Source organism: Telmatherina bonti, assembly GCF_933228915.1.
Source record: "Telmatherina bonti genome assembly, chromosome: 10".
NCBI classification, from domain to species: domain Eukaryota; kingdom Metazoa; phylum Chordata; class Actinopteri; order Atheriniformes; family Telmatherinidae; genus Telmatherina; species Telmatherina bonti.
The window spans coordinates 1143155-1162817 of record NC_136628.1 but is presented as its reverse complement, the minus strand read 5'-3'; the positions used below and the strand labels follow the sequence as shown (position 1 = coordinate 1162817).

The 19663-nt window shown below is 50.6% G+C and overlaps 1 protein-coding gene across 1 annotated transcript; it reads right to left on the bottom strand.

Moving 5' to 3' along the window:
• Window positions 1-14184: 14184 nt before the first annotated feature.
• LOC306761694 (putative transcription factor ovo-like protein 3) lies at window positions 14185-18877 on the bottom strand (the record flags this gene model as incomplete). The annotated part of the gene is made up of 4 exons (XM_079247963.1): window positions 18758-18877; window positions 18430-18662; window positions 16500-16689; window positions 14185-14507 (listed from the first exon to the last, which is right to left on the bottom strand). Exons 1-4 carry the CDS (start codon window positions 18855-18857, stop codon window positions 14185-14187), a joined length of 846 nt encoding a protein of 281 aa, XP_079104089.1. The 5' UTR covers window positions 18858-18877.
• Window positions 18878-19663: the final 786 nt, after the last annotated feature.

Here is a 19663-nt window from a genome sequence, read left to right as displayed (position 1 = left end):
AGCTCAGATTATCAGATAGCAGATTAGCAGATAGCAGATTAGCAGCTAAGCTCTGTGCAAACGTGACATTTTGGAGATTATTTGACATCATGATTATTGTTGCGAGTGTTTGTCCAAATAACCATCCAGATGGCCTGGTAGCAAGCAGCTCCAGCAGAGGACTGGGAACGAGGCTACTGGGTTTCATCCCAGTGAAACACCAACATGCTGAAACGTGGAAAATCGTCCCTTTAAAGTCGTTTTTATCAGGAACTGATTTATTTATCGGATGACGATCAGAATCCAGAAATCTGAACCCACGTCTAGATGTTCAGCTGGATCTGGGACTGAGAGCTACCAGTCCTCCCAGTGCTCCCAGTGCTACCAGTCCTCTTAGTGCTACCAGTCCTCCCAGTGCTAGCAGTCCCCCCAGTGCTACCAGTCCCCCCAGTGCTACCAGTCCTCCCACTGCTCCCGGTGCTACTAGTCCTTCGGGTGCTACCAGTCCTCTTAGTGCAACCAAGTCCCCCCAGTGCTACCAGTCCTCCCAGTGCTACTAGTCCTCCCAGTGCTACCAGTCCCCCCAGTTTTACCAATCCCCCCAGTGCTCCCAGTCCTTCCAGTCCTTCCAGGGCTACCAGTCCTCCCAGTTCTACCAATCCTTCCAGTGCTACCAGTCCTCCCAGTGCTACCAGTCCCCACAGTGCTACAAATTCTAAAAGTGCTAACAGTCTCCCCAGTGCTACCAGTCCTCCCAGTGCTACTAGTCCTCCCAGTGCTATCAGTTCCCCCAGTTCTACCAATCCCCCCCAGTCCTTCCAGTGGTACCAGTGCTACCAGTCCTCTTAATGCTACCAGTCCTCCCAGTTCTACCAATCCTTCCAGTGCTACCAGTCCTCCCAGTGCTACCAGTCCCCACAGTGCTACGAGTTCTAAAAGTGCTAACAGTCTCCCCAGTGCTACCAGTCCTCCCAGTGCTACCAGTCCCCCCAGTGCTACCAGTCCCACCAGTGCTACGAGTCCTCTTAGTGCTACCAGTCCTGCCAGTGCTACCAGTCCTCCCAGTGCTACCAGTCCTCCCAGTCCTCCCGGTACTACTAGTCCTCTTAGTGCTACTAGTCCTCCCAGTGCTCCCGGTGCTGCCAGTCCTCTTAGTGCTACTAGTCCTCCCAATGCTCCCAGTGCTACCAATCCTCCTAGTTCTACCAGTCATCCCAGTGCTACCAGTCCTCTTAGTGCTACCAAGTCCCCCCAGTGCTACCAGTCCTCCCAGTGCTACTAGTCCTCCCAGTGCTACCAGTCCCCCCTGTTTTACCAATCCCCCCAGTGCTCCCAGTCCTTCCAGTCCTCCCAGTGCTACCAGTCCTCCCAGTTCTACCAATCCTTCCAGTGCTACCAGTCCTCCCAGTGCTACCAGTCCCCACAGTGCTACGAGTTCTAAAAGTGCTAACAGTCTCCCCAGTGCTACCAGTCCTCCCAGTGCTACTAGTCCTCCCAGTGCTATCAGTTCCCCCAGTTCTACCAATCCCCCCCAGTCCTTCCAGTGGTACCAGTGCTACCAGTCCTCTTAATGCTACCAGTCCTCCCAGTTCTATCAATCCTTCCAGTGCTACCAGTCCTCCCAGTGCTACCAGTCCCCACAGTGCTACGAGTTCTAAAAGTGCTAACAGTCTCCCCAGTGCTACCAGTCCTCCCAGTGCTACTAGTCCTCCCAGTGCTACTAGTCCCCCCAGCGCTACCAATCCTCCCAGCGCTCCCAGTGCTACCAGTCCTCCCAGTTATACCAGTCCTCCCAGTGATACCATTCCTCCCAGTGATACCATTCCTCCCAGTGCTACCAGTCCTCCCAGTGCTCCCGGTGCTACCAGTCCCCACAGTGCTACCAGTCCCACCAGTGCTACCCGTCCTCCCAGTGCTACCAGTCTTGTTAGTGCTACCAGTCCTCCCAATGCTCCCAGTGCTACCAGTCCTCTTAGGGCTACCAGTCCTCCCAGTCCTCCCAATTCTCCCAGTGCTACCAGTCCTCTTAGGGCTACCAGTCCTCTTAGTTCTACCAGTCATCCCAGTCCTATCAGTCCCCCCAGTGCTACCAGTCCCCTCAGTGCCACCAGTCCTCCCAGTGCTACCAATCCTCCCAGTGCTACCAGTCCCCCCAGTGCTACCGGTCCTCCCAGTGCTCCCGGTGCTACCAGTCCTCCCAGTCCTCCCAGTGCTACCAGTCCTCCCAGTGCTACCAGTCCCCACAGTGCTACCAGTCCCACCAGTGCTACCCGTCCTCCCAGTGCTACCAGTCCCCCCAGTGCTACCAGTCCTCCCGGTGCTACCAGTCCACTTAGTGCTACCAGTCCTTCCAGTCCTCCCAGTGCTCCTGATGCTACCAGTCCTCCCAGTGCTACCAGTCCTCCCAGTGCTACCAGTCCCCCCAGTGCTACGAGTTCTAAAAGTGCTAACAGTCTCCCCAGTGCTACCAGTCCTCCCAGTGCTACTAGTCCTCCCAGTGCTACTAGTCCCCCCAGCGCTACCAATCCTCCCAGCGCTCCCAGTGCTACCAGTCCTCCCAGTTATACCAGTCCTCCCAGTGATACCATTCCTCCCAGTGATACCATTCCTCCCAGTGCTACCAGTCCTCCCAGTGCTCCCGGTGCTACCAGTCCCCACAGTGCTACCAGTCCCACCAGTGCTACCCGTCCTCCCAGTGCAACCAGTCTTCTTAGTGCTACCAGTCCTCCCAATGCTCCCAGTGCTACCAGTCCTCTTAGGGCTACCAGTCCTCCCAGTCCTCCCAATTCTCCCAGTGCTACCAGTCCTCTTAGGGCTACCAGTCCTCTTAGTTCTACCAGTCATCCCAGTCCTATCAGTCCCCCCAGTGCTACCAGTCCCCTCAGTGCCACCAGTCCTCCCAGTGCTACCAATCCTCCCAGTGCTACCAGTCCCCCCAGTGCTACCGGTCCTCCCAGTGCTCCCGGTGCTACCAGTCCTCCCAGTCCTCCCAGTGCTACCAGTCCTCCCAGTGCTACCAGTCCCCACAGTGCTACCAGTCCCACCAGTGCTACCCGTCCTCCCAGTGCTACCAGTCCCCCTAGTGCTACCAGTCCTCCCGGTGCTACCAGTCCACTTAGTGCTACCAGTCCTCCCAGTCCTCCCAGTGCTCCTGATGCTACCAGTCCTCCCAGTGCTACCAGTCCTCCCAGTGCTACTGGTCCTCCCAGTGCTACCAGTCCTCCCAGTGATCCCAGTACTACCAGTCCTCCCAGTGCTCCCATTGCTACGAGTCCTCTTAGTGCTACAAGTCCTTCCAGTGCTACCAGTCCTCCCAGTGCTACCAGTCCCACCAGTGCTACAGGTCCTCTTAGTGCTACCAGTCCTCCCAGTCCTCCCAGTGCTACCAGTCCTCCCATTGCAACCAGTCCTCTAAGTGCTACCAGTCCCCCCAGTGCTACCAGTCCTTCCAGTGCGACTAGTCCTCCCAGTGCTGCCCGTCCTCCAGGAGCTACCAGTCCTCCCAGTGCTACCAGTCCTCTTAGTGCTACCAGTCCTCCCAGTGCTACCAGTCCTCCCAGTACTACCTGTCCTCTTAGTGCTACCAGTCCTCCCAGTACTACCAGTCCACTTAGTGCTACCAGTCCTCCCAGTGCTCCCAGTGCTACCAGTCGTCTTAGTGCTACCAGTCCTCGCAGTGCTACCAGTCCTCCCAGTGCTCCGAGTGCTACCAGTCCTCTAAGTGCTACTAGTCCTTCCAATGCTCCCAGTGCTACCAGTCCTCTGAGTGCTACCAGTCCCCCGAGTGCTACCAGTCCTCCCAGAGCTACCAGTCCTCCCAGTGATACCAGTCCTCCCAGTCCTACCAGTCCTTCCAGTACTACCAGTCCTCTTCGTTCTACCAGTCCTCCCAGTGCTATCAGTCCCCCCAGTGCTACCAGTCCTCCCAGTGCTACCAGTCCTCCAAGTACCACCAGTCCACTAAGTGCTACCAGTCCTCCCAGTGCTACCAGTCCTCCCAGTGCTACCAGTCCTCCCAGTACCACCAGTCCACTAAGTGCTAGCAGTCCTCCAAGTGCTACCAGTACTAGCAGTCCTCTTAGTGCTCCCAGTCCTCCCAGTGCTCCCAGTTCTACCGGTCTTCTTAGTGCTACCAGTCCTCCCAGTGCTACCAGTCCCACTAGTACTAGCAGTCTTCTTAGTGCTACCAGTCCTCCCAGTCCTCCCAGTGCTACAAGTCCCCCCAGTGCTACCAATCCCCCCAGTACTACCAGTCCTCCCAGTGCTACCAGTCCTCCCAGTGCTACCAGTCCTATTAGTGCTACAAGTCCCATCAGGACAGTTCACCATGTTCTCCTGCAGCTTCTAGAGGATCCTGATGGAGATGTTCTCCTGCAGTTTCTGGAGGATGCTGATGGAGACGTTCTCCTGCAGCTTCGGGAGGATCCTGATGGAAACGTTCTCCTGCAGTTTCTGGAGGATCGTGATGGAGACGTTCTCCTAACCTTCTGGAGGATCGTGATGGAGACGTTCTCCTAACCTTCTGGAGGATCCTCATGGAGACGTTCTCCTGCAGCTTCTTGAGGATCCTGATGGAGACGTTTTCTTGCAGCTTCTGGAGGATCCTGATGGAGACGTTCTCCTAAACTTCTTTAGGATCCTGATGGAGATGTTGTCCTGCAGCTTCTGTGGGATCCTGATGGAGATGTTCTCCTGCAGCTTCTGGAGTATCCTGATGGAGACGTTCTCCTGCAGCTTCTGTAGGATCCTGATGGAGATGTTCTCCTGACCTTCTGTAGGATCCTGATGGAGACGTTCTCCTAACCTTCTTTAGGAACCTGATGGAGACGTTCTCCTAACTTTCTCGAGGATCCTGATGGAGACGTTCTCCTAACTTTCTGGAGGATCCTGATGGAGACGTTCTCCTGCAGCTTCTGGAAGATCCTGATGGAGACGTTCTCCTGCAGCTTCTGGAGGATCCTGATGGACACGTTCTCCTAACCTTCTTGAGGATCCTGATGGAGACGTTCTCCTAACTTTCTGGAGGATCCTGATGGAGATGTTCTCCTGCAGCTTCTGAAGGATCCTGATGGAGACGTTCTCCTGCAGCTTCTCGAGGAACCTGATGGAGACGTTCTCCTAACCTTCCGAAGGATCCTGATGGAGACGTTCTCCTGACCTTCTGTAGGATCCTGATGGAGATGTTCTCCTAACTTTCTGGAGGATCCTGATGGAGACGTTCTCCTGCAGCTTCTGGAGGATCCTGATGGAGACGTTCTTATGCAGCATCTTGAGGATCCTGATGGAGACGTTCTCCTAACCTTCTGGAGGATCCTGATGGAGACGTTCTCCTAACTTTCTCGAGGATCCTGATGGAGACGTTCTTCTAACTTTCTCGAGGATCCTGATGGAGATGTTCTCCTGCAGCTTCTGGAAGATCCTGATGGAGACGTTCTCCTGCAGCTTCTGGAGGAACCTGATGGAGACGTTCTCCTAACCTTCCGAAGGATCCTGATGGAGACGTTCTCCTGACCTTCTGTAGGATCCTGATGGAGATGTTCTCCTAACTTTCTGGAGGATCCTGATGGAGACGTTCTCCTGCAGCTTCTGGAGGATCCTGATGGAGATGTTCTCCTGCAGCTTCTGAAGGATCCTGATGGAGACGTTCTTATGCAGCTTCTTGAGGATCCTGGTGGAGACGTTCTCCTAACCTTCTGGAGGATCCTGATGGAGACGTTCTCCTAACTTTCTCGAGGATCCTGATGGAGATGTACTCCTGCAGCTACTGAACGATCCTGATGGAGACGTTCTCCTAACCTTCTGGAGGATCCTGATGGAGACGTTCTCCTAACTTTCTCGAGGATCCTGATGGAGACGTTCTCCTGACCTTTTATAGGATCCTGATGGAGATGTTCTCCTGCAGCTTCTGGAAGATCCTGATGGAGACGTTCTCCTAACTTTCTCGAGGATCCTGATGGAGACATTCTCCTAACCTTCTGGAGGATCCTGATGGATTCGTTCTCCTGCAGCTTTTGGAGGATCCTGATGGAGACGTTCTCCTAACCTTCTGTAGGATCCTGATGGAGACGTTCTCCTAACCTTCTGGAGGATCCTGATGGAGATGTTCTCCTAACTTTCTGTAGGATCCTGATGGAGATGTTCTCCTAACCTTCTGGAGGATCCTGATGGAGATGGTAAATGGTAAATGGACTTGTACTTCTATAGCGCTTTTCTAGTCATACAGACCACTCAAAGCGCTTTACACTACTTGTCACATTCACCCATTCACACACACACTCACTCAACACACTCATACCCCGATAGGCACATCGGGGGGGGCAGTTTGGGGTTCAGTGTCTTGCCCTAGGACACTTCGGCATTTCAGGGGAAGCCTGGAATCGATCCTTCAACTTACCTGTTGAAGGACAACTGCTCTTCCTCCTGAGCTACAGCCGCCCCTGATAGAACCTGATGGAGATGTTCTCCTGCAGCTTCTGTAGGATCCTGATGGACACGTTCTCCTAACCTTCTTGAGGATCCTGATGGAGACGTTCTCCTAACCTTCTTGAGGATCCTGATGGGGACGTTGTCCTGCAGATTCTGACGGATCCTGATTGAGACGTTCTCCTAACCTTCCGAAGGATCCTGATGGAGACGTTCTGCAGACCTTCTTTAGGATCCTGATGGAGACGTTCTCCTAACCTTCCGAAGGATCCTGATGGAGATGTTCTCCTAACTTTCTGGAGGATCCTGATGGAGATGTTCTCCTGCAGCTTCTGAAGGATCCTGATGGAGACGTTCTCCTAACCTTCCAAAGGATCCTGATGGAGACGTTCTTCTGACCTTCTGTAGGATCCTGATGGAGATGTTCTCCTAACTTTCTGGAGGATCCTGATGGAGACGTTCTCCTGCAGCTTCTTGAGGATCCTGATGGAGACGTTCTTATGCAGCTTCTTGAGGATCCTGATGGAGACGTTCTCCTAACCTTCTGGAGGATCCTGATGGAGACGTTCTCCTAACTTTCTCGAGGATCCTGATGGAGACGTTCTTCTAAATTTCTGGAGGATCCTGATGGAGACGTTCTCCTGCAGCTTCTGAAGGATCCTGATGGAGACGTTCTTATGCAGCTTCTTGAGGATCCTGATGGAGACGTTCTCCTAACCTTCTGGAGGATCCTGATGGAGATGTTCTCCTAACTTTCTCGAGGATCCTGATGGAGACGTTCTTCTAACTTTCTCGAGGATCCTGATGGAGATGTACTCCTGCAGCTTCTGAACGATCCTGATGGAGACGTTCTCCTAACCTTCTGGAGGATCCTGATGGAGACGTTCTCCTAACTTTCTTGAGGATCCTGATGGAGACGTTCTCCTAACCTTCTGTAGGATCCTGATGGAGACGTTCTCCTGACCTTTTATAGGATCCTGATGAAGATGTTCTCCTGCAGCTTCTGGAAGATCCTGATGGAGACGTTCTCCTAACCTTCTTTAGGAACCTGATGGAGACGTTGTCCTGCAGTTTCTGACGGATCCTGATTGAGACGTTCTCCTAACCTTCCGAAGGATCCTGATGGAGACGTTCTGCAGACCTTCTTTAGGATCCTGATGGAGACGTTCTCCTAACCTTCCGAAGGATCCTGATGGAGACGTTCTCCTAACCTTCTGGAGGATCCTGATGGAGACGTTGTCCTGCAGATTCTGACGGATCCTGATTGAGACGTTCTCCTAACTTTCTGTAGGATCCTGATGGAGACGTTCTTATGCAGCTTTTGGAGGATCCTGATGGAGATGTTCTCCTAACTTTCTGTAGGATCCTGATGGAGATGTTCTCCTAACCTTCTGGAGGATCCTGATGGAGACGTTCTCCTAACCTTCTGGAGGATCCTGATGGAGATGGTAAATGGTAAATGGACTTGTACTTCTATAGCGCTTTTCTAGTCATACAGACCACTCAAAGCGCTTTACACTACTTGTCACATTCACCCATTCACACACACACTCACTCAACACACTCATACCCCGATAGGCACATCGGGGGGGCAGTTTGGGGTTCAGTGTCTTGCCCTAGGACACTTCGGCATTTCAGGGGAAGCCTGGAATCGATCCTTCAACTTACCTGTTGAAGGACAACTGCTCTTCCTCCTGAGCTACAGCCGCCCCTGATAGAACCTGATGGAGATGTTCTCCTGCAGCTTCTGTAGGATCCTGATGGACACGTTCTCCTAACCTTCTTGAGGATCCTGATGGAGACGTTGTCCTGCAGATTCTGACGGATACTGATTGAGACGTTCTCCTAACCTTCCGAAGGATCCTGATGGAGACGTTTTGCAGACCTTCTTTAGGATCCTGATGGAGACGTTCTCCTAACCTTCCGAAGGATCCTGATGGAGATGTTCTCCTAACTTTCTGGAGGATCCTGATGGAGACGTTCTGCAGACCTTCTTTAGGATCCTGATGGAGACGGTCTCCTAACCTTCCGAAGGATCCTGATGGAGATGTTCTCCTAACTTTCTGGAGGATCCTGATGGAGATGTTCTCCTGCAGCTTCTGAAGGATCCTGATGGAGACGGTCTCCTAACCTTCTTGAGGATCATGATGGAGACGTTCTTATGCAGCTTCTGTAGGATCCTGATGGAGATGTTCTTATGCAGCTTCTTGAGGATCCTGATGGAGACGTTCTCCTAACCTTCTTGAGGATCCTGATGGAGACGTTCTCCTAACTTTCTGGAGGATCCTGATGGAGATGTTCTCCTGCAGCTTCTGAAGGATCCTGATGGAGACGTTCTCCTGCAGCTTCTGGAGGAACCTGATGGAGACGTTCTCCTAACCTTCCGAAGGATCCTGATGGAGACGTTCTCCTGACCTTCTGTAGGATCCTGATGGAGATGTTCTCCTAACTTTCTGGAGGATCCTGATGGAGACGTTCTCCTGCAGCTTCTGGAGGATCCTGATGGAGACGTTCTCCTAACCTTCTGGAGGATCCTGATGGAGACGTTCTTCTAACTTTCTCGAGGATCCTGATGGAGATGTACTCCTGCAGCTTCTGAACGATCCTGATGGAGACGTTCTCCTAACCTTCTGGAGGATCCTGATGGAGACGTTCTCCTAACCTTCTGGAGGATCCTGATGGAGACGTTCTCCTAACTTTCTCGAGGATCCTGATGGAGACGTTCTCCTAACCTTCTGGAGGATCCTGATGGAGACGTTCTCCTAACCTTCTGGAGGATCCTGATGGAGACGTTCTCCTAACTTTCTGGAGGATCCTGATGGAGACGTTCTCCTGCAGCTTCTGGAAGATCCTGATGGAGACGTTCTCCTGCAGCTTCTGGAGGATCCTGATGGACACGTTCTCCTAACCTTCTTGAGGATCCTGATGGAGACGTTCTCCTAACCTTCTTGAGGATCCTGATGGAGACGTTCTCCTAACCTTCTGTAGGATCCTGATGGAGACGTTCTCCTGACCTTTTATAGGATCCTGATGGAGATGTTCTCCTGCAGCTTCTGGAAGATCCTGATGGAGACGTTCTCCTAACCTTCTTTAGGAACCTGATGGAGACGTTGTCCTGCAGATTCTGACGGATCCTGATTGAGACGTTCTCCTAACCTTCCGAAGGATCCTGATGGAGACGTTCTGCAGACCTTCTTTAGGATCCTGATGGAGACGTTCTCCTAACCTTCCGAAGGATCCTGATGGAGACGTTCTGCTAACCTTATGTAGGAACCTGATGGAGACGTTGTCCTGCAGATTCTGACGGATCCTGATTGAGACGTTCTCCTAACCTTCCGAAGGATCCTGATGGAGATGTTCTCCTGCAGCTTCTGAAGGATCCTGATGGAGACGGTCTCCTAACCTTCTTGAGGATCCTGATGGAGACGTTCTTATGCAGCTTCTTTAGGATCCTGATGGAGACGTTCTTATGCAGCTTCTTGAGGATCCTGATGGAGACGTTCTCCTGACCTTCTGTAGGATCCTGATGGAGATGTTCTCCTAACTTTCTGGAGGATCCTGATGAAGATGTTCTCCTGCAGCTTCTGAAGGATCCTGATGGAGACGTTCTCCTGCAGCTTCTGGAGGAACCTGATGGAGACGTTCTCCTGCAGCTTCTGGAGGATCCTGATGGAGACGTTCTTATGCAGCTTCTTGAGGATCCTGATGGAGACGTTCTCCTAACCTTCTGGAGGATCCTGATGGAGACGTTCTCCTAACTTTCTCGAGGATCCTGATGGAGACGTTCTCCTGCAGCTTCTGGAGGAACCTGATGGCGGCGTTCTCCTAACCTTCCGAAGGATCCTGATGGAGACGTTCTCCTGACCTTCTGTAGGATCCTGATGGAGATGTTCTCCTAACTTTCTGGAGGATCCTGATGGAGACGTTCTCCTGCAGCTTCAGGAGGATCCTGATGGAGATGTTCTCCTGCAGCTTCTGAAGGATCCTGATGGAGACGTTCTTATGCAGCTTCTTGAGGATCCTGATGGAGACGTTCTCCTAACTTTCTCGAGGATCCTGATGGAGACGTTCTGCTATCTTTCTCGAGGATCCTGATGGAGACGTTCTCCTAACTTTCTCGAGGATCCTGATGGAGACGTTCTCCTAACCTTCTCGAGGATCCTGATGGAGACGTTCTCTTAACCTTCTGGAGGATCCTGACTGAGACGTTCTCCTAACTTTCTCGAGGATCCTGATGGAGACGTTCTCCTAACCTTCTCAAGGATCCTGATGGAGACGTTCTCCTAACCTTCTTGAGGATCCTGATGGAGACGTTCTCCTAACTTTCTGGAGGATCCTGATGGAGATGTTCTCCTGCAGCTTCTGAAGGATCCTGATGGAGACGTTCTCCTGCAGCTTCTGGAGGAACCTGATGGAGACGTTCTCCTAACCTTCCGAAGGATCCTGATGGAGACGTTCTCCTGACCTTCTGTAAGATCCTGATGGAGATGTTCTCCTAACTTTCTGGAGGATCCTGATGGAGACGTTCTCCTGCAGCTTCTGGAGGATCCTGATGGAGACGATCTCCTAACCTTCTGGAGGATCCTGATGGAGACGTTCTCCTAACTTTCTCGAGGATCCTGATGGAGACGTTCTTCTAACTTTCTCGAGGATCCTGATGGAGATGTTCTCCTGCAGCTTCTGGAAGATCCTGATGGAGACGTTCTCCTGCAGCTTCTGGAGGAACCTGATGGAGACGTTCTCCTAACCTTCCGAAGGATCCTGATGGAGACGTTCTCCTGACCTTCTGTAGGATCCTGATGGAGATGTTCTCCTAACTTTCTGGAGGATCCTGATGGAGACGTTCTCCTGCAGCTTCTGGAGGATCCTGATGGAGATGTTCTCCTGCAGCTTCTGAAGGATTCTGATGGAGACGTTCTTATGCAGCTTCTGGAGGAACCTGATGGAGACGTTCTCCTAACCTTCCGAAGGATCCTGATGGAGACGTTCTCCTGACCTTCTGTAGGATCCTGATGGAGATGTTCTCCTAACTTTCTGGAGGATCCTGATGGAGACGTTCTCCTAACCTTCTGGAGGATCCTGATGGAGACGTTCTCCTAACTTTCTCGAGGATCCTGATGGAGACGTTCTTCTAACTTTCTCGAGGATCCTGATGGAGATGTACTCCTGCAGCTTCTGAACGATCCTGATGGAGACTTTCTCCTAACCTTCTGGAGGATCCTGATGGAGACGTTCTCCTAACCTTCTGGAGGATCCTGATGGAGACGTTCTCCTAACTTTCTCGAGGATCCTGATGGAGACGTTCTCCTAACCTTCTGGAGGATCCTGATGGAGACGTTCTCCTAACCTTCTCGAGGATCCTGATGGAGACGTTCTCCTAACTTTCTGGAAGATCCTGATGGAGACGTTCTCCTGCAGCTTCTGGAGGATCCTGATGGACACGTTCTCCTAACCTTCTTGAGGATCCTGATGGAGACGTTCTCCTAACCTTCTGTAGGATCCTGATGGAGATGTTCTCCTGCAGCTTCTGGAAGATCCTGATGGAGACGTTCTCCTAACCTTCTTTAGGAACCTGATGGAGACGTTGTCCTGCAGATTCTGACGGATCCTGATTGAGACGCTCTCCTAACCTTCCGAAGGATCCTGATGGAGACGTTCTGCAGACCTTCTTTAGGATCCTGATGGAGACGTTCTCCTAACCTTCCGAAGGATCCTGATGGAGACGTTCTGCTAACCTTATGTAGGAACCTGATGGAGACGTTGTCCTGCAGATTCTGACGGATCCTGATTGAGACGTTCTCCTAACCTTCCGAAGGATCCTGATGGAGATGTTCTCCTGCAGCTTCTGAAGGATCCTGATGGAGACGGTCTCCTAACCTTCTTGAGGATCCTGATGGAGACGTTCTTATGCAGCTTCTTTAGGATCCTGATGGAGACGTTCTTATGCAGCTTCTTGAGGATCCTGATGGAGACGTTCTCCTGACCTTCTGTAGGATCCTGATGGAGATGTTCTCCTAACTTTCTGGAGGATCCTGATGAAGATGTTCTCCTGCAGCTTCTGAAGGATCCTGATGGAGACGTTCTCCTGCAGCTTCTGGAGGAACCTGATGGAGACGTTCTCCTGCAGCCTCTGGAGGATCCTGATGGAGACGTTCTTATGCAGCTTCTTGAGGATCCTGATGGAGACGTTCTCCTAACCTTCTGGAGGATCCTGATGGAGACGTTCTCCTAACTTTCTCGAGGATCCTGATGGAGACGTTCTCCAGCAGTTTCTGCATGATCCTGATTGAGACGTTCTCCTAACCGTCTTTAGGATCCTGATGGAGATGTTCTCCTAACTTTCTGGAGGATCCTGATGGAGATGTTCTCCTGCAGCTTCTGAAGGATCCTGATGGAGACGTTCTCCTGCAGCTTCTGGAGGAACCTGATGGAGACGTTCTCCTGCAGCTTCTGGAGGAACCTGATGGCGGCGTTCTCCTAACCTTCCGAAGGATCCTGATGGAGACGTTCTCCTGACCTTCTGTAGGATCCTGATGGAGATGTTCTCCTAACTTTCTGGAGGATCCTGATGGAGACGTTCTCCTGCAGCTTCTGGAGGATCCTGATGGAGATGTTCTCCTGCAGCTTCTGAAGGATCCTGATGGAGACGTTCTTATGCAGCTTCTTGAGGATCCTGATGGAGACGTTCTCCTAACCTTCTGGAGGATCCTGATGGAGACGTTCTTCTAACTTTCTCGAGGATCCTGATGGAGACGTTCTCCTAACCTTCTGGAGGATCCTGATGGAGACGTTCTTCTAACTTTCTCGAGGATCCTGATGGAGACGTTCTCCTAACTTTCTCGAGGATCCTGATGGAGACGTTCTCCTAACTTTCTCGAGGATCCTGATGGAGACGTTCTCCTAACCTTCTCGAGGATCCTGATGGAGACGTTCTCTTAACCTTCTGGAGGATCCTGATGGAGACGTTCTCCTAACTTTCTCGAGGATCCTGATGGAGACGTTCTCCTAACCTTCTCAAGGATCCTGATGGAGACGTTCTCCTAACTTTCTCGAGTATCCTGATGGAGACGTTCTCCTAACTTTCTCGAGGATCCTGATGGAGACGTTCTCCTAACTTTCTCGAGGATCCTGATGGAGACGTTCTCCTAACCTTCTGGAGGATCCTGATGGAGACGTTCTCCTAACTTTCTCGAGGATCCTGATGGAGACGTTCTCCTAACCTTCTCGAGGATCCTGATGGAGACGTTCTCTTAACCTTCTGGAGGATCCTGATGGAGACGTTCTCCTAACTTTCTCGAGGATCCTGATGGAGACGTTCTCCTAACCTTCTCGAGGATCCTGATGGAGACGTTCTCCTAACTTTCTCGAGGATCCTGATGGAGACGTTCTCTTAACCTTCTCGAGGATCCTGATGGAGACGTTCTCCTAATTTTCTCGAGGATCCTGATGGAGACGTTCTCTTAACCTTCTCGAGGATCCTGATGGAGACGTTCTGGAAACTACGGCTTAGTCCGTTCTTAGGCTGTTATCAGCAATCTAAAGAGATCACATCACAAAAGTGGAACTCTGCGTGTAGAACCATGTAAACTACAATGTAACTTATTTGTTCTGAGCTTTTACTGAAATGTGGGTGGAAATAGAGACACCGTTTTATCTTTATTTACTTCGTTCTCCTTACATGTGATCTGAGAACCGACTGAACACACATGATGACATCATGCATGGTCTGCCCGTCTCACAGCTGAGTACTGAAGATGGTTTCATCGACAGGCAGAGGAAAGCCTACATGTAGTAAGAAGAAGCTGAGTACAGAAGGTAAGGGTTGAGTTTAGGATCTGCAGATGGAAAGCTGCTGTTCTCATGGGCCTGGCGGCGGTAATATCTACGGAGAGCAGGACTGCTGGGGTGATGCTGCCTCACATGGAGGAAGTACTCATCAGGACGGCTTGAGGTGAAACCACAGTCCTCACATACAAAGATCTTGGAGCGTCTCTGGCGGTAGGCATACTGTTGATGAACACCATGGATCTTCCTCATGTGGGACTCCAGGGAGCAGCGTTGGGTGAATGCCTTCTCACACAGCTCACACTTGTAGGGACGGATACCTGCAACATACAGGGACACAGTCGACATGCGGCGACTGATCTGGCAACAAAGGCAGTCCGCCTGCTAGATGCAGTAGCAGCAGTACTAGATGCAGTACTAGGTGCAGTAGCAGCAGTACTAGGTGCAGTACTAGGTGCAGTAGCAGCAGTACTAGGTGCAGTACTAGGTGCAGTAGCAGCAGTACTAGGTGCAGTAGCAGCAGTACTAGGTGCAGTACTAGGTGCAGTAGCAGCAGTACTAGGTGCAGTACTAGGTGCAGTAGCAGCAGTACTAGGTGCAGTACTAGGTGCAGTAGCAGCAGTACTAGGTGCAGTAGCAGCAGTACTAGGTGCAGTACTAGGTGCAGTAGCAGCAGTACTAGGTGCAGTAGCAGCAGTACTAGGCGCAGTAGCAGCAGTACTAGGTGCAGTAGCAGCAGTACAAGGTGCAGTACTAGGTGCAGTAGCAGCAGTACTAGATGCAGTACTAGGTGCAGTAGCAGCAGTACTAGGTGCAGTACTAGGTGCAGTACTAGGTGCAGTACTAGGTGCAGTAGCAGCAGTACAAGGTGCAGTACTAGGTGCAGTAGCAGCAGTACTAGATGCAGTACTAGGTGCAGTAGCAGCAGTACTAGGTGCAGTAGCAGCAGTACTAGGTGCAGTACTAGGTGCAGTAGCAGCAGTACTAGGTGCAGTACTAGGTGCAGTAGCAGCAGTACTAGGTGCAGTAGCAGCAGTACTAGGTGCAGTACTAGGTGCAGTAGCAGCAGTACTAGGTGCAGTAGCAGCAGTACTAGGTGCAGTAGCAGCAGTACTAGGTGCAGTACTAGGTGCAGTAGCAGCAGTACTAGGTGCAGTAGCAGCAGTACTAGGTGCAGTACTAGGTGCAGTAGCAGCAGTACTAGGTGCAGTACTAGGTGCAGTACTAGGTGCAGTACTAGGTGCAGTAGCAGCAGTACAAGGTGCAGTACTAGGTGCAGTAGCAGCAGTACTAGATGCAGTACTAGGTGCAGTAGCAGCAGTACAAGGTGCAGTACTAGGTGCAGTAGCAGCAGTACTAGATGCAGTACTAGGTGCAGTAGCAGCAGTACAAGGTGCAGTAGCAGCAGTACTAGGTGCAGTACTAGGTGCAGTACTAGGTGCAGTAGCAGCAGTACAAGGTGCAGTACTAGGTGCAGTAGCAGCAGTACTAGATGCAGTACTAGGTGCAGTAGCAGCAGTACTAGGTGCAGTACTAGGTGCAGTAGCAGCAGTACTAGATGCAGTACTAGGTGCAGTAGCAGCAGTACAAGGTGCAGTAGCAGCAGTACTAGATGCAGTACTAGGTGCAGTAGCAGCAGTACAAGGTGCAGTACTAGGTGCAGTAGCAGCAGTACTAGATGCAGTACTAGGTGCAGTAGCAGCAGTACTAGGTGCAGTAGCAGCAGTACAAGGTGCAGTAGCAGCAGTACTAGATGCAGTACTAGGTGCAGTAGCAGCAGTACAAGGTGCAGTACTAGGTGCAGTAGCAGCAGTACTAGATGCAGTACTAGGTGCAGTAGCAGCAGTACTAGGTGCAGTACTAGGTGCAGTACTAGGTGCAGTAGCAGCAGTACAAGGTGCAGTACTAGGTGCAGTAGCAGCAGTACTAGATGCAGTACTAGGTGCAGTAGCAGCAGTACTAGGTGCAGTAGCAGCAGTACTAGGTGCAGTAGCAGCAGTACTAGGTGCAGTAGCAGCAGTACAAGGTGCAGTACTAGGTGCAGTAGCAGCAGTACTAGATGCAGTACCAGGTGCAGTAGCAGCAGTACTAGATGCAGTACCAGGTGCAGTAGCAGCAGTACTAGATGCAGTACCAGGTGCAGTAGCAGCAGTACTAGATGCAGTACTAGGTGCAGTAGCAGCAGTACTAGGTGCAGTAGCAGCAGTACTAGGTGCAGTAGCAGCAGTACTAGATGCAGTACTAGGTGCAGTAGCATAAGTACTAGATGTAGCAGCAGCAGTACAAGGTGCAGTACTAGGTGTGTGTAGTACCCGTGTGTGTTCTCATGTGTCTCTTCAGGTCGAAGGTGTCGTTGAAGCCTTTCCCACAGAAGCGGCAGGGATGTCTCTTCACCAGGCTGTGGCACTTCAGATGGCGGGTCAGCATCCGCTGGAGGGGGAAGACTTTGTGGCACACGGAGCAGCCAAAGTCTCCAGAGATGGGGGACGTACGAGGACGGGGCTGGAAGGGGCACAGGGACAAACACACCATCATCATCATCACCAGATGAACTCTTCATCTACCTGCTGGTCCAGTCAGCTTCTCTTCACTTTTACTAGGATGACTTTGATGTTTCAAGTCAAATCCAATTTCAATTCCAAAAAGGTTTCCTGTGTAAAATGTAAAGTAAAATTCACTGATTTACTATCTCATCAACTCACCAACTATCCCCATTAAAACAGTTTTATCCCCATTAAAACAGTTTTATCCCCAGGAGATCAGTTTTATCCCCAGTAGAACAGTGTTATTCCCAGTTAAACAGTTTTATCCCCAGTAAAACAGTGTTATCCCCAGTAAAACAGTTTTATCCCAGTAAAACAGTTTTATTCCCAGTACATCAGTTTTATCCCCAGTAGAACAGTGTTATTCCCAGTAAAACAGTTTTATCCCCAGTAAAACAGTTTTATCCCCAGTAAAAGAGTTTTATCCCAGTAAAACAGTTTTATTCCCAGTACATCAGTTTTATCCCCAGTAGAATAAAACTGTTCCATTTGGCTGTTTGGAGCTGCCAGCCTGAGACCTGCTATGGACTCAAGGCCAAGGGCAAATTGTTTTCCTCAGATTCCTCTGAGGAATCCTCTGGATTCGGCTTCCCAGCGGCCCTGGGCCGGTACAACCCCCCCCCCCCCCCCCCCCAACCCCTGATGTGACTAACTATTGTCGTAGTTGTCATACCTGCCAGACTGCTGGGAAACATGAAGACATGTTCATAGATGCTCTGTCCCCCTCTTCATCCACCCCCAGTCCCCTCCCACATGATTCACCGCCTCCCTGGACTTTGTGTGTCTTGTTTGAGTTTGTGCTTCAGTGAATGAGGTTTTTTACCCTTGCCCACCCACCCATTGTCCTAATGTATCTCTGTTCTTTTCTGTTATAAGGCGCCGCTGGTAAAACTGGCTGCAGGGCCTGAGCTTCAGTTTGGTTCTGTAAACTTGTCATAAATGTTCCATGTCTGTCAAACATGTCAAACCTTGGACGAGCTGGCTGGAACCTTGAATTTCCCCTCGGGGATGAATAAAGAATCTTTGATTTGATTTGATTTGGTTCCAGCAGCTGGTCTCCTCCCAGATGTTAGCAGACAGATGTTAGAAGAAGAGGAGATGCTAACAATGCTAAACATGGAACTATGATTTACAGATGTGCTCCTGCATCAGATGCAAACTGAACTCATTATTTTCATGAAAATGTAAAACGTCTCAGTTTGTTTTACTGGGAATAAAATGTGTATCGATGAGAATTGGAAATGATTATTTTCTGTTGTAAAAAGACTTTTATTTTAGTTATCTAAGAATTCTATAGAAATTGTAGTTTTAATAAAGCGATTGGTTGATGTGTTTTGTGTCTGAAAAAACAAACTTTTTGTCTGTTTACGTCTCATTTTTTTCACCAGTCACCAGTGACGGACATGAAAAGCTGCAACAGAGTTAAGAAGGTTTTCTCTGGAGAAAAACTTTGTAAGAAGCATTTAATGCTTATTCTTCTTATCCAGTTTGAAGTTGCAGCAACTCGATAAACCTGTTTGAAGTGTGAGTTTATTCCTTCCCATCTCTGTTACAAAAGATCCAAATTTCCTGGTTGAGGAGAAAAATATTCCTGCTCTCAGTCCCCGTTTTCAGTCAGGAGGTTTCTGCTTTTTCAGAGCTGATGTTGGCCCAGACAGACCTGCAGAAACTGGGTTCATACGAGGAGACGGTAACTTACCTTTGCTCTGCTGACCAGGGCCAGCGTGCTGGGATAGTAGAAGGAGCTTCGCAGCATTAGTTTAGACCAGTCTGGTCTGGAGTGTCCTGCTGGTCCTGCTGGTCCTGCCAGAGGTACCGGGACTATAATTCCACCTGCTGCCTCGCATCCTGAGGCAGCTGCAGGCTGAGGCACGCTGGAAGGATTCTTGACATCAGAAGTGAAGGAAATCTCTTCCACAGTGTTTCCACTGGCTAAAAAAAGATCCAAACACATAAAAACATATGAATGTCTGCTCAAAACGAGTCAAACTGAAGTCGGGTTGATGGAAAGCAGCTGCAGTCCCTACCTGCTGGGCTGTGGTCTTGCAGGTTATGCTGTTCTGGTTCCTTCCACTGCCACGCTCCACAAGCTCCACGTTTCTTCTTCACAAGGAAAGACCTCGGCATCCTCCAAACTCTCCGGATCTGGTTCTTCCTGACCTGTCCTGAGGACTCAAACTGCTTTATGGATCGGATCTCACTGAGCAGGACTTCTAGCACCTTTTAAGACCTGAAACTCATCCCTCGACAAACTGCAGAGGAAGTGTCCCAGCAAATCACTGCACTTATTTCCATAACCCTCCCTAGTCTGGAGTGTGTGTGTGTGTGTGTTTGGACAGTAGTACACCTGTGCATATCTGCCATTTTAACTGGTCCTCCATTGGTTTTGCATGTCAGGTAGTGAGAATCCGGGGAGCTTCTCATTCAAGTTGCCCTTGGCATGCAAATTCTGGTCCTAGACCAAGCCCTGCCCCGACAAAGGCCACGGTCTGAGTAACAGGAGCAAGCACAGTGGAGCCACAGCTTTAACTGCTAGGTAAATCAGGCCTTTCTGCTTTTTTGTTGGAATTGTTTGATTGGATTACACTGCAGACAAAGTCACACACTGAACGGATCACAAGCGCTGACGGCGTGCTGAATGTATGTTTTCCATGACTACAGTGGTCCTATCTGCTGCTGTGCTGGGAGACACCCCCAGCAACATTCTTCTGCTAGAACTGCATGACTTCATACCAGAAAACGTGTGTTAGAGACTGTTAAACGTTGTTGTGTCCACAGTCCGTCTCATTGGGGAACAGGAAACACAAATGAGGCCTGAAGGTGAAGTCGATCATGCAAATCAGAGACGACTCCAAGAACATCAGGTTGTTTGTGTTTGTTGTCTCCATCTGCTCATCTCCTTCTCATTTCTGCTGTGGCTTCTGCGGGTCAGA